The sequence below is a fragment of the Brassica oleracea genome, chromosome C3 (assembly GCF_000695525.1).
Source record: "Brassica oleracea var. oleracea cultivar TO1000 chromosome C3, BOL, whole genome shotgun sequence".
Taxonomy (NCBI): Eukaryota; Viridiplantae; Streptophyta; class Magnoliopsida; order Brassicales; family Brassicaceae; genus Brassica; species Brassica oleracea.
Genome location: NC_027750.1, coordinates 29,380,490 through 29,395,367, shown reverse-complemented (window position 1 = coordinate 29,395,367; position 14,878 = coordinate 29,380,490). Strand labels below are relative to the sequence as shown.

The 14,878-nt window shown below is 37.8% G+C and overlaps 3 protein-coding genes across 5 annotated transcripts; all 3 read right to left on the bottom strand.

Moving 5' to 3' along the window:
* Positions 1–425: 425 nt before the first annotated feature.
* On the bottom strand, positions 426–5,977 carry LOC106334631. Of its 3 annotated transcripts, XR_001268649.1 has the most exons (7): positions 4,563–4,667; positions 4,303–4,439; positions 3,966–4,214; positions 3,473–3,871; positions 2,355–3,206; positions 686–1,491; positions 426–618 (listed from the first exon to the last, which is right to left on the bottom strand). XR_001268649.1 is itself a non-coding variant. In XM_013772949.1 (5 exons), the coding sequence occupies exons 3-5, from the start codon at positions 4,385–4,387 to the stop codon at positions 3,543–3,545; spliced, it is 663 nt and encodes a 220-aa protein (XP_013628403.1). In that variant the 5' UTR covers positions 4,388–4,439; positions 4,563–4,672; positions 5,779–5,977; the 3' UTR covers positions 3,317–3,542. The 3 variants fall into 3 exon arrangements, 1 of the variants encoding a protein (XP_013628403.1); XR_001268648.1 differs by having other exon boundaries at positions 426–1,491; XM_013772949.1 differs by lacking the exons at positions 426–618; positions 686–1,491; positions 2,355–3,206 and adding an exon at positions 5,779–5,977 and having other exon boundaries at positions 3,317–3,871; positions 4,563–4,672.
* Positions 5,978–8,319: 2,342 nt separating this feature from the next.
* LOC106336265 (UDP-glycosyltransferase 71B2-like) lies at positions 8,320–10,043 on the bottom strand. Its single transcript, XM_013775048.1, has one exon. It carries the CDS (start codon positions 9,873–9,875, stop codon positions 8,442–8,444), a length of 1,434 nt encoding a protein of 477 aa, XP_013630502.1. The 5' UTR covers positions 9,876–10,043; the 3' UTR covers positions 8,320–8,441.
* Positions 10,044–10,371: 328 nt separating this feature from the next.
* Positions 10,372–11,950, bottom strand: LOC106335967 (UDP-glycosyltransferase 71B2-like; the record flags this gene model as incomplete). The annotated part of the gene is given in 1 exon segment (XM_013774666.1): positions 10,372–11,950. A coding segment is annotated over 1 exon segment (1,457 nt), but the record flags the coding sequence as incomplete, so codon positions are not given.
* Between the last annotated feature and the right edge of the window lie 2,928 nt (positions 11,951–14,878).

Sequence of the window (14,878 nt, the reverse complement as noted above, 5' to 3'; positions counted from 1 at the left end):
ACGATTTTTTCCCTCAGAATCCTTGATGTTTTCTTGTAGTGTAGGTTTTTGGGGGTTATTGTTTTTATATCCTCGAAAAAAACCTGAAAATCTTTACAAGCATAGATTTTGCTTGCAAAACCATATAATTTTTTGTTACTCCTGGTAGATTTTCCTTATTTCCGAACATTGAAAGCATTTGTTGTATCTGGGTCTTCATCAGCTTTAATTGAAAAGGAGCTCTCCAGACTTTGTTGTTGTTTTCAGTTTTTTTCTGATTTAAATTGCACAGATCACTTATCTTGTTTTTTAAAATCAAATCATCTTTTTCGTCACACAACGTTCCAATGTAATTTATCGCTACATTTTTCGTTGTTATAATGTTCAAACTATTGTTAGAAGAGATATTATTTTTATTTACAATTTTGGGTATAAAATTACTCCGGCCACTTCCCATCACATATTTTACAGCCTTATTGTAATAAACCTCCCAAACTTGCATACACTTTCATCATCCAAGGCTTTCTCTTTCCATAACATAAGCATAACAAGGTTCTAGATAGGCATTTTGCATGTTGATCGGTTATGACCGTAACACTTGCATCTACCACACATTGTTCGTTTCCTTGCTCCTCTCATCTGCATTCAATGGGTTACATGGTTTTAACTTAATTTCTATTAAGTTATTGAAGAAAGTTAAATATACCTGGTATTCCCCCTCCCCTTGATAAAAGCCAGTTTTACATGGCCTACCCGGTGGCCTTCTGCTTGCAGGCGGATTCACTGCAATTTGGCTACCTGAGACGTCGCTGGAAAGGATTTCTATGCTTTCGTGTTCTACCACTGGGGTTATGATTGCAGCGTACGCCGTCCTATATGTTCTTACCGTATACCAGTCGCCAACTAACGAATCCACTTGTATTCGGTTCCTTATTGCAGCTGCAAACGCGTGGCTTCATGGAATTTGGAGTGTTTGAAATTCGTAGCAAGAACAAGTTTTCGCTGTTAGGTTTACATGTTATGCTTCCCTGTTTTGTCTTTCACTTCCTACTCGCGGTCTCCAATGACGCTCACTCCAAACGTCCCACTACTCTCAAAGTTTCCAGTTACAATTTCATGTACGCGTGGTGTGAGACTATTATCTCCAAGGTTTGGCAGATCCCTTCTTACACTAAACCAGTTCATTATGAATTCTATTAGTGAGAGTATAGGATACTCCCTGGCTTCACGTAACACGACATTCCATGTTTCCGCTACATTACTTGTCATAATGTTGAAACGTTTTCCTTTGAAATGAGACCGCGCCCAATGCTCGAACTCGATTCCTACCAGATAATCTGCACATGAAGCATTAACCCGTTTTATTTCTGCAAATGTTGTGTAGAATTCCGAGAGTCTATATGCCCGGGCTGCTTTCCCGACGAGGTAACCCAAGTGCTTGTCCTTGAAAGACGTTCTTATGTTTCTTTTCAGATGTAGAATGCATGCACAATGCCCACTCCTTGAATAGACCTGTACAAATGGATAAAAAATAATTTCATACTGGATGAAATGTGAATTACAAATCTATTTGATGAAGAAGATGCATTAATACATTGTTTTGTAGAAGAGTGTGTGTACACACGTTTGCGGAGTTGTATCCGGATAAAACCTGACGAAACCGGTCTATAACATCGTGTAAAGGTTATCTGATAGTGTTTAGCTTCTGTTGATATGCCAAAACAAAAACCTGTTAAATTGACCCAATGTCCTTACCCTCGCCAGTACATTGCACGGGTATCAATCAAATTTTCCTACTTATGTATTTTTTAGTTTATTGTTGTGTATTCATATTAGCCAAGTTGTAGTCAAGTGAACGTTTATTTTATGTACTATTTAATATTAATATCATCTGGATCCATTTGTAACTGACCGGTTATTATTATTGTAAGAAAATATTTGTTGTAACCGGTTTATGAAAGCGTGTTAAGCATATATGTTAATGTTTCGCTTATTTACATATGCCCTAAAAATTCGAAATGTAAATTGAATGTGCTTACTGTGTACATACCATTGTTGGGGTAGCCACCTTTTATATTAATTTATATTAATTATAGCCGAATATTATTATTTTAAGAGTATAATACAAGTACTTCTTTGACATTTTTACCGGTTCGTCACCTACGTAGGGATCTACATTTTTCTATGTTTCTATTATATTGCTTCCACGTTGAGGCAACGTATCTTTCATCTACTTTTATTATTTGTCTTTTATGCTTCTTATATTATATTACCTAATATACGGTTTTTGTAACGTAAGTGTAGTTTTAAAAATAATAATCTGAATTTAATATATGTTTTCTCAATATATATTTATCCAATAAGTGTACTCTCACCTTTGCGATACCATAGTAAATCGATGGATGCCGGTCGGACACAAATACAACATCTTCCTGGTTTGGTATGAACTGAGTTAGTTTCATGAAAAACTACTCCCAAGACTTTTCCTTCTCACCATCAACCACTGCCACAGCTCGAGGGAAAACTTGATAGTTTCCATCTTGGGCGGACGCAGTCAACAAACATCCTGCATACTTTCCCTTCAAATGTGTACCGTCAACGATAACCACTTTCCTCATAAATTCGAATCCTTCGATGCAGGCAGCTAGTGCAAGGAACATGTATTTGAATTTGTGTCCCACTCCTTCAGTGTATTCAGTGTGAATTTCAGTAATTGTTCCTGGATTTGCAACAACCAGTTTCTCTAAGTAAGCTGGCAACAGGTTGTGAAGCCCCTCATGATCCCTTTGCGTAATCTAAAGCCACCTCCCTAAATTTCCAAGCTTTCCAGTAAGATATATAAACGTCATGATCTCCTTGCATTGCTTGTTTGATCTCGTTTGGGCGTGGCCCCCCTCCTCTACCTGTGAACCTTGCTTTCATCATTCCACCAATCACAGTATGCGTTGCTTGTGATTGGTATCCCGAACGCTCATCGACAGTACAAGAATGCAGTAGAGTAGTTGTACGCACTTCATACAACTCTGTATTTTTCAAGTTCACCGCATAGACTCGCCAATTGCAGGTTCTACTGAAACACCGTAGGACCATCCCTCCAGGGAATGACCGGTTGGTCTGAAAACGAATTTTTTTCCTTATCGCAAATATGGCCATATGTTGTTTGAATTCCTCTCTGCTTTTAAAGACCATATCAACGTAAATATCATCAGGGTGATGGCCTTCCACTCCTGCATAATGATTCACTTTAATCACTATAAGATATCTTGTAGTTTACTTGCTTATATATTATATATCAAATGAAACACATCTGAAACAACGTTTTATTCGGCAGCTTAATAATACTTTATTTTACACGGACGAGTAAAGCACATGTCACATAAAAAGATCAACTGAAGAAACTAGATTACGTAATCTACTCATTAGCCATATTTAATGCCGCCAGCCAGCATTGACTTCCTGGATTTACAGATGTAAAGTTGTTAGTGGTTATTACCTCTTTCCAAATTTCCATTTGTATCTCTAGGTGGTACTGTCTCGTTACTGCCATGAACATGATCTCCCCTTTACGTCGGGAATTGATTAACTTCAGTACCGTTGTTTGATCCTATGGAAGAAGCCTCAATTTCGATATAGGCATTGTTGCGCAAAGGTGTTGAATTGTCTTCGAAGTGAAGGTCAGATGAGAGATTAATTATGTTGTCACAGTTTTCCATACTGACGGTTTTCCAGTAATCTGACCCCACCTCCATATGTGCCCATGTTGGTTTCAACAATGTTGCATCTTTGCTTATTCCATTCTCTGGACTCCTAGGACGTGGCAAGTTGGAAGATGATATGTGTGATTCTGGTGGTCCCTCACCACAAGTAGGGTGTAAATCATGTAAGGGATTATCTACATACATTAAAAACCGGTTACGTATGATGCTGAAGATGAAAAAAATGGTTACTTTCTAAGCTGCATCAAAAATTGTTTTTTCGTATCTTACCGTGCCAACCTTGACGCTGGTGTTGGATGTGGTCTTCAATTCCATGCAAATTGTAATTTATATCTCCTATGTCACCGACAGAGACGTCGTTTCGTTGGGCATCAACAGGGGGTCTGACGTTAAGATCAATGATGCTTTTGGCCTTTTCTATTTCAAATGAGTAACGGTAAACAAGAACCAACTTTTCTTCACTGAAAATTTCCTTCAGCACTCTTCCGCTGCACTTTAACTCGTCGTCATCGACTTCATCTACAAGATAAACATCATGTCAGTAAAGAAAAAAATGTGCCGACATAACCCGATATAAATTAATTTTAAATTTAAGTAAAAATCGAACCATTTATCATTGCTAGATGTTGTTCCTCTGTCACACCATCCCCCAGATAAATGGTGTCTCCAATTTGAAAAGGAGTTCTGCACATAAATTGGAACTTAGCAACACGTAAGGCCCCCGATATCACGCAGTTGTCCCATCTGTTGAAAACGAACAAATGTTATTCATTGTATATTCTTTGTATTAACAAATATATGTACTTCAAAAGTATGTATTACTTTAAGTTAAGTTGAGACATTTAGTTTTATTATTACCAAAATTACCTCTTCTGAAAACTCGGTTTCAGCCTTCAGCAACGAAGATGGAGGCTTAGGTATGATAATTGGATGAACCGGTAACTATGAGACTTTTGATGTCACAAGCACTTGATGAACTGATATTTATAGCCAGAGGAGGAGGATCGAACCGGCTTTATTTACAGTTGTATGTATAGAACGTATCTACTCAGTATCAGTTCAATTAATGCTAGCAGTCTACCTACATGTAGGGGCATCATGATGCTATATAGAAATGACATAAATACGTATTTTCTTAAATGAATATTACATCATTATCTATTCTCATAACAGTGGTCGTTTGTTTAAGTCCACACAAACAAGGAAAAAAATCTTCGCACTGTTGTACTATAACCCATTATATAATTTTTGTTTACTGGCTTTAGGCACATCACCGGGATGCAGTTCACAGTCCACATAACAATACTTAAGATGCTTTCATATGCCCAAGTCTCGTTAGTAGTTAGTAGGGTTAATTACTTATTTTTGTTGTTACAAGGATCAAATGAAGGGGACCGTCAAAATTTTTGAACGTACGTGCATCTTATATGCAGAGCCTTCTTTGTTTACTAATTATGAGTACTATCTAAACAACGCTTTACACAGAATTCCCTTCGAACAAACGTTTTCTACATTTATCTACGTCTATAACCATGAAATTTATATTATTTCATACATTACATTATAATAACCGGATACATGTTTCATTATTGTTATTTACAAGTCCGTCTCTAACCAGCTCGTTTGTGAACACCGTCTGATTACGTATGTGGAAAATTCACCACAATTACATTTTTACATTTTCAATTAAAAATTCTGACAACACTGACCCAATTTCTTATGTCCACATAATCCTACCAAATATCAATCTCATGCTCCCTTATTTTATTAATATTTCTCTGTATCATGTTTTTCTTTTCAACTAACTGGTTTATAACCTCACTCAATTTATTGTTGATTAACCATAATGACTTGTTTGGAAGTTAAATTAGTCCATCATATCGTTTTAATGGTTCATTAATCACTCACATCAAACTTCTTCCTCCATCTATATTTATTTTCCAAATATCTCAGGAACTTGATTACAAAATTATCAGCTTCTGTTAAATTAACATTTCCCTGCATTTAGGTCAATCTTGACATAAAATGTCTAAAAGAGAAGAAATGGATAATCCGTTTTATCGTAAACGGTAGTATAATTTACCTTCTCAAATGACGATCTTCGTAACTGACTTTCTTTTGCATGAGCCCTCTCATTAGGATTGTCTCTCGAATGGAATAGTGGAAAGACTTATGAGTATCATTCATATGTTTCTCTAAATGTACCGAATGTTTTCTTCCAACCGATTTAACATATGACTTTTGATTCTCGTGAGTCTCCCTCTACCCCAGTTAAGGGACAATGGTAGAAGAAGTTGAGAGTTATCGCGAAGATTTGTGAAGGAGGTTGATTTATAGACATTTGTTTTCATTACCGAAACCCTAATTATGTGTATCGAACGTGAAAAACCCATTACATTATGTAAATAAAGCCCACTAATAATCTTACTAGGCTTCAGAGATGCAGCCCATATCTTGTCTCATCGGGTTAGATGGAATTGTAGATTCTTAATTTAATTTTGTTATTGGTTGCAATTTGCCCACGTAAGACAACATAAATAACCATGTAACGTTACGACGTCTTGCTTTCAAATGTTGGAAATGTCGAAGTGTTGGCAAAAAACATGTGTGCTGATAGAAAAGGACAAAATAACCGGCTAAGGGAAAAGCAATTATGCTTTTACCTCGAAACGCAAGGATATGTAAGTCATTTTACTCCTCGACATTACCTTGTTCGCAAATTAATTGAAAATATACCCCAACGGTAAGTGCGTGAATAAGTCTTTTATAGTTTTCTCTCTCTCCTCTGTTCCCTCTCTAGAACCTTACACAGAGAAGAGAGAAAACTTTGGTTTATGGTTTACCGGAATTTCCGGTTTAGTTTTCCCGTTCATCGGGTTGAACGGGATGTTTGATTCTGGAAAGAAGAAGCTTTGTTAGTTCTTCTTTGTCGGCTTATGTTTTCTGGGAGACGGTGGCTCCTTCAGCACCACCATCGCCGACTTGGTCTTTGGGTGTAACCGATCTAAGGATATGTGTTTTGATTGTTACTCTGCCTCTCGATCTGAGTCTTGTGTCGCATGCTGTTATCGACACAGAAGGATCGATTGTAGGCGTTTTAATATTTGGGGATTTCGTAGATCGGAGTGTGTGCGACGGTTCGATTTGTTTTGAGCCTTAGGGTGAAATCGATCGGTGTGGGTGTGGGTCTAAAATTGTCAAGGGTGTTTCCGGTGGTTTTGGATGAGATCTCGAGACTGTTCTCGATGAAGCTATCCGTAGAAAAGCTTGGTGATGAAGACGGTTACGGTGTTTTGCTACGGCGTCTTCCGGCGAAACTAGTGGCGTTTCTTCATCTTCTCCGGCTAACCTTGACTTGTGGGGTTCCTATGGCGTGATCGGGTGACACGTGTCTTCGTGAGGCGGGGCATCAACACGTGGGCGGGTAAGAGTTTTGGCTTGACGCGTGTTTTGTTGGTGGCACCGTTCAGCTTACGGGCTTGGGCTGTAGACTTTGTTTCGTTTTGGCCCTTTATGTCGGGTTTTAACATGTTTGTATGTTGGGCTTTTATGCTCTGTTGTAGTTGGGTTTAAACCTTAATAAAATTAATAGATGGAAAAAAAAATTGAAAATATACCAGATTTACCAATTTCGTTTCAGAATATGTATATTCACCTAATTGATCCATAAATATCAGTAATTATAAAATTAATATTTGGCTCGATTTTCAAAATCTTAGTTTATGTAACAAAAAATGAGATGAGTGGTTTGACTAACATTTACAATAGTAAACCTCAGTTTTTCCGTTGTCTACGAGCATGGACCAATGGCTAGTTTTTTCATAATTAATAAATGATTTATATCTGTGTTTCAATTTATTTTATAAAAGCATGCATAATATCTTTATATATACTACTTTCGTTTTGAAATATATAATTTTAAATATTTCTACATATATTAAATTTTTATCATAATTGCATCGATTTTTTGAATTTACCAATTTCTAATAATTTTAAATCAATAATAACTCAACTAACTTAATTAATATTTTTGAAGTTAACAATTTTTAATTATTAACAACTTCAAATTTCATTAAAACATTAATAAAAACATTTTTTCTAAAAATTTTATCGTTTGATTTTAGTAACATGCTACTCTTTACTTATTTTAGTTTTTTTTTTCCTTCCTTCTAATGTAGTATTGTAGTCCATACGATAACAAATTACTTTTACATTTGGTCAACTGAATACATTTTTTTTTGGCATCTCCATATTTGTTTCTTGGAGCATTTCCAACAACTTGGTTGAAGCAAAGTATCTCGGGATCAAAAAATTAAAAGAAACAGATAAAGTAAAAGAGAGAGAAGATAAACCGATATTTCTTCTAACTTCTTAGAACTCTTTTTTCAACGTATCATATTTTTCATGGTTGATTGATTTTGTTAAATATAAATCTTTATTTTTTAGTTTTTTAGAATTTGCAGAGGATTTTTAGGGTGCTCTTAGAATTATCGTAGATGGGATAAGAAACGACGTATGCAGACCCATTTCTGTCCACATACGACATAACCGGGTTATGATAAACGTCTTCCACTTTCCCTCTTTACAATGATTTGGTCTGAGCATGCCAAAAAAGAATTTGACATTTCTCCAAATGTTGTAATCACTTCCACCAGAATTTTATAATTACTACATAAGAAAAATAGCATGGTTGCCATAACTTACACAACTAGAATGGTCGCCAAATAAGATCTTGAAAATTCAACTCTAGCCATAGATATTGTCAGTGACGTCTTGAATAAACTTTACAAGAGCATCGTGGGAAGATCCACCGTCCATTACCGCCACGCGACTCTTCTCACTCATCTTCTGCACTCTATCTCTCACGTCGCTATCCTTCTTCATCAAGCACACAATTTTTCTCTCTATCTCCTCCGCTGTTATCAACTCCGTTCTTGTCTCCTCCGCCGCCATATACTCTCCTTGGAAATGGTTCCTAATCTCCACCGCTAGCCCCATCTCCTCCACCATCTCGAATGCGTTCAGCTGTTGCTCCGCATAAAGCGGCCACGTGGCAACCGGAACTCCGAACCATACACTTTCCAGTATCGAGTTCCAACCACAGTGCGACACAAACCCTCCAATGGTAGGACTCGCCAGGACGGCCCTCTGTGGGGCCCAACTTATAACCTTCCCTATCTCCTTTGTCCGTTCTAGGAACCCCTCAGGAAGAACCTTCTCAAGATTTGTAAACTCTCTAGGAGGTCCCGTTGGTGCAGCACGGCGAAGACACCAGATGAAACGGTAGCCACTTCGTTCAAGCGCGATTGCTATCTCCTTAGCTTGTTCCTCACTGAAACCTCCCATGCTCCCGAAGCAGAGGAACACAACGGAACTGTGCGGCTGATCATCGAGCCACCTAAGGATCTCCGTTTGCTTATCGTCGACCGAACCTAGACCAACCGGTCCCACTGCGTACACCGTGGGGAGAGGACTATCTCCGCCGGAGATGAACTTCACAGCTTGAGGCTCCAACTCAGCAAACGTATCTATCAAAATTCCCTTCGTTTCTTGGAATCTTCTGGCGTGGCTCAAAACAACGGGTAACTCGTTGTTTACTATCACGGAGGGGACGCACTTTGCGGGTAAAGGACGAGTCAGGAACGGGACTTCCAACTCAGTGTCCGAGTCTTTCAACTCGCCCACGTCGTACTTCTCAACGTCGCAAAGATATTGCATACGAACCTGCAAGCCAAGAAACGCTGCACTGGAAGGATAGAACAGGTAACTTGGGACGTCGAACTCGTTGGCAACATCGATCATTTGCGTGCTGAACATGTCCACCACGAACCCAACAAGCTTACTCAAACCCGGTCGGACCGGGTCAGTAAGTTTAGCTACCGTGGCTTTCATCGACGGTTTATAACTCTCCGTGTAGGAGAGTGAATACGGCTCGGTGTCAGCATTGGTTGATCTATCGGCATGGGATAGGATAATGAAGCGTAGCCGGTCTCTAGAGGTAGTGGAGAGAGAAGAGATGTAAGAGGAAAGGCTTGGCGTATGAAGTTCTTGCCTGGGAGGGATGATGATGACGGTGACGGAGAGATGGTCATGGCCGTCGACGAGGAGCTTAGAAAACTCAACTAATGGCGGGAGGTGGCCGTGAGTAGCTGATGGTATGAGGACTAGCTCCAGTTTCATTTTGTTTCTTCGGTATTGCTTTAGTGGTTGGAAAAAGTTGAAGGAGAGTATGTTCTTAGAGAAACTCTATTTTTAATTACTTTTCTTCACAATTGCACAATCTTATGATTTTTTATATACAACGTTCTGGAGTCAACAGAAAATATCCGACTATTTTTCTGAACATTTTGGTTTAGATTATTGATTACTGGAAATTACTGAAAAATGGTGACCGCATCAATAATAACAAAACGTGAGGTTTTCCCACTACAATACAAGTTTCTAACGACTTTTTAATAATCTTATCTCTTCCCCACCCCCTAACCTTTCATATCCAAGCCTCATGGCCATTATTAGTTGACGCGAAGGGGACAAAATTAGACATAAGGATGGCCCATTTTGGGTGCAAAGTAAGACATGTAATTACCAAACGATATTAAATTTCACTTGTTTCATGTTTTTCTTCGAATTCTATGTATGTAACCACTAACCGGTAGTCATTTTTCAACAATCATCATATATAACATAACACATTTCTTAAACAGATTGTTTATTAGAGAGATACAAACTAGCGTTACAAGATATTTTAATAAGCCAAATGGGTAAAATAATTATAGCCATAGAGTAACGGAAGATTATCTAAGATTCGGGAACATTCAAGAGATTTTTGGTGACGTCTTGAATGAAGTTTAGAATAGAAGCATGTGAAGACCCACCTTCCATCAAAGCCACATGGCTCTTCTCACTCATCTCCTTCACTCTATCCTTCACTTCCCTATCCAGTTCCATTAAACAGCGGATACCCCTCTCTATCTCCTCCGCCGTCACCAACTCTGACTCCGTCGCCATGAAATCTGCTCGGAAAGAGTTTCGGATCTCCACCGATAGCCCTAGCTCCTCCACCATCTCGAACGCGTTAACTTGTTGCTCGGCGTAAAGAGGCCATGTGGCTATTGGAACACCGAACAAGATACTTTCTAGTGTTGAGTTCCAACCACAGTGCGTCACGAACCCTCGGACAGCAGGGTTTGCTAGTATGGCGCTCTGTGGAGCCCAACCGATAATTTTCCCTATCTTCGCCGTCCGGTCCAAGAACCCCTCCGGGAGAATCTCTTCAAGGTTTGTGAATTCTCCTGGAGGTCCCATCATTCCCTTTGGCTTCGCACGGCGGAGAGACCAAAGGAAACGATAACCACTTCGCTCTAGGGCTATAGCGATCTCCTTTGCTTGGTCCTCACGGAATCCTCCCATGCTTCCAAAACAGAGAAACACAACTGATTCACGAGGCTGCTCGTCCAACCACCGTAGGATCTCTGACTGCTTATCGTCCGCTGAATCTAAACCGTTGGTTTTAATGTTCAAAACGGGTCCCACTGGATATACCTTGGGAAGATGATTATCCTCGCCAGAGAAAAACTTCATAGCTTGAGGCTCCAGTTCAGCAAACGTATTTACCAAAATACCCTTGGTCTCTTTGAATCTTCTAGCTTGGCTGATAAAAAACGGTATCCACTCCTTGCTTAGCATCACGGAGGGGAAGCACTTAACTGGTAAAGGACGAGACAAACTCGGGACTTCCAACTCAGTTGTGTCCGAATCTTTCAAATCGCTGACGTCATATTTCTTAACGTCGTTGAGATACTGAACATGAGATTGCAATCCAAGAAATGTTGCGTTGGAGGTGTAGAACAGGTAGCTAGGAACGCCGAACTCGTTGGCCACATCGATCATCGCCGTGCAGAACATGTCCACCACGAATCCAGCAAGCCGCGACTCAGGTTGACCCGGGTCAGTGAGTTTCTCCACCGTGGCTCTCACGTGCGGCTTGAAGTTATCGATGTAGGTGAGGAAGTTTTGTTTGGGGTCATCGGAGTTTGGTTCATCGACGAGGGAGAGAACGTTGTAGCGGAGGCGGGGTTCAGATGCGGTGGAGAGAGAAGCGATGTAGGAGGTAGAGCTGCCGCTACTGAATCCATGCATCTGAGGGATGATGATGACGGTGACTGAGATATTGTCGTCACGGTCGACAAGGAGCTTAGCAACCTCCACTAATGGCCGGATATGGCCGTCACCAGGTGAAGGTATGAAGACCAGCTTCATTTTTCCCAATGCTTACTTGTTTTCAATTGTTTATTTCTTTAGTGAAAAATGGTTTCAGTGGTTATTGTAAGCCGTTTGACGTTGAAGCTAAGCGTTTGTCTTATGTATACATGGCACGTAACGTGGACATCTTCCACATATTTTGTTTAAGTTATCTTTAGTGCATCCACGTGCTGAGAACGTGGGTTAATTTAAAATTGAAATATGCATTTTGATAGATTTTTAACATTAAAACTCCTCACTAAGTTTAGGAAAAATTCATAAACTAAATATTTTGTAAATAACTCCCAAACTAATTTTTATTTAAAGAGTTAAACTTTATGTTTACATTGCCCGTCATAATTACCAATATTACCGGTAAATCTTTAGTTTAAGAGTTTTTACATTAAATAAACATAGTTGAGAGATTTTTTCATTAAAGATCTAAAAACTAAAAAATATGTAAAAATATAAAAATATTATCTAAAAATTAGTAACATAATTTTCAAAATTAGAATTTTGAAAGTTTATGAAAATACATGAGTTTGATTTATTTTGAAAACAACATTTATGTATAAATTAAAATAAAAAACAAAACAAAAAATATAATAAAATTATCTAAATATTTGCCAATAGTAATGGTTCTTTCGACCGACACTAGAGATAATCTAATTATTTAAAAATTAGTAACAACCATTTTCAAAATTAGCACTTCAAATGAATTATGCTGCATCGATGAGATGTATTTATTTTAAAATTCATATTATATGTGGGAGTTTATAATTGCGAGTTTTAGCTACCACATATAATATGGATTTTAAAATATATATATTTCATCCATTCGCAAAATTGATTTCAAGTGCTAGTTTGAAAATGTTGGTTACTAATATTACTACTACCGGTTAGTAAATCTTTAGATTATTTTTAATATATTTTCTGGTCTTTATTACATTTTCAATTTATACGTAGATAATGCTGATTTTTTAAAAAATCAATCTCATCTATTTGTATTAATTTTTTTTTTCATGAAATGTGAAATTTATTGATCAAAAGTGAAAGAATAGACATTTACAAAAGGGTACCTAAAAATTGAATGCTATACACAGAGAACAAAAAAATTATAGAAATCTATGTGTAATTAAATACTTCAAACCAGCGCTGCATCAACTCAGCCAACTTATGATCCCCCTTGTACCGCAAAGAACTGATTCTGTTGCACAAGCCTTGTCAATGAGCCGGATAGTCTGATCCATACTGCTAAAACCTTTCTGGTGCCGCCTCTCATTTCTCTCCTTCCACAAGTAGTAGATGCAAGTCTGGAACACCATTTTAATAAGAATCTTGTCCATACTTCGAAGCGTGTTGCAGGTTACATACTGCAGAGTGAGAGACCAATCTGGGTATGTACTACCATTGCAAAGACAGCCTGCAAGCTTGTCCCACACAGTGAAGGTGTAAGAACAAGCAAAAAAAGAGATACTCTCTAGCTCGTTTCTCTCTCCACAAAATAGACAACTCTACTGAATGCCCCAACCCCTCATACGATTTACTAATTTTAAAAATGCTGATTTTGATTTTTTTTAATTTACTAATTTTTAGTTAATGTTAATATATTTTTATATTTTTAAATTATTAAATCTTTAATAGTAAAATCCGTCAATTATGTTTATTTAATGAAAAAATTCATAAACTAACAATTTACTGACAGTAGTGTTAATTATGACCGGCACTGTAGACAAAGAGTTTAATTTATTAAATCTATAATATAATGAGGCAGTTGCCTCATTTCTGAGCCGCCACGTCAGCAGGTAAGTGGGTCCTACTTTTAAATAATGTGAAAAAAGTGTCAAGCCTAGTGTCAAGCCTGTGGCTCGAACCCGGGTTATTGAGTCATAAACACCAACATTTATACCACTAAACTAGAGGATACTTTGTACATTGATGGCCGAAACAATATATAGTTATGAATGTCAGAAACCTTTGCTTCTTCGGTTTTCTCTGTGGGACCCACACTTAATTTTTTTTATCTAATGATTTAATAAATACTTTATAACTCACGTTTTGAAATGAGTTTCGTTAAAAAAAATGCCCAATAGACCTCTTTGGTCTGTAAGCGTTCTCTACAATGGAAATTTAGGGCTTTCAATTTAATTATCGGTTCATGACTCATCTAAGAAACACAGATTGACTCTTTGAGTTCCATGAATCAGTTTATCTTCTTTAGTCTCTACATCTTTCCATATTTAATAAATTCATCATCGGTTCTTTTATTTTGCCTGATAAATCATGATTGTGTGGTTTTAATTTTCTTTGGTCATCCTTAGCTTGCACCCTTTGATCTAACCAAGAAGAAGAAGAACACATTTGTCATTCAGGATGCCATCGAGGACTCAGTTGAGTCACACGGGAGACATACTATCTGTTGCTTGATTGTTCAAGAAGAGTTTATGTGCTGTGAAACATATTTGTTTCTTTTCATCAGTTTCTTTGTTTAATATTTTTTTCTGCAAATAATAATGGCTTTGACAGTTCATTTACGGGGAGCCAAGAAGTAAAAGAAGAAGAAGCCAGTGAGTGTTTGACATTTTTTGTCTTCCTGAGTTTTTTTCTTCCATTCATTAAACTTGGATTTCGAAGATTATGTGCCTCACATTCTTTTTATTTTGATGGTTGTTAGGTTGAATGAAGATCATTGAATAAAGAAAATGTCGATGCTCCTGAAGATTTGGAGGGTAATTTATATTTCTTTCTCTGATAATTCTATCGACATAAATTTGAACCTTACAGAGGGTATATTGCAGAGCATCCTAATGATGAGGATGAGGTGGAGGGAATTGATCTGCACCAGCAACGCTACCCGTGGGAGAGAAGTGACATGGATTACTTATACGACGAGGTAATCATATCATTAGATGGTTTGCGGTCTATCTTTGAGAGCCGTCGAC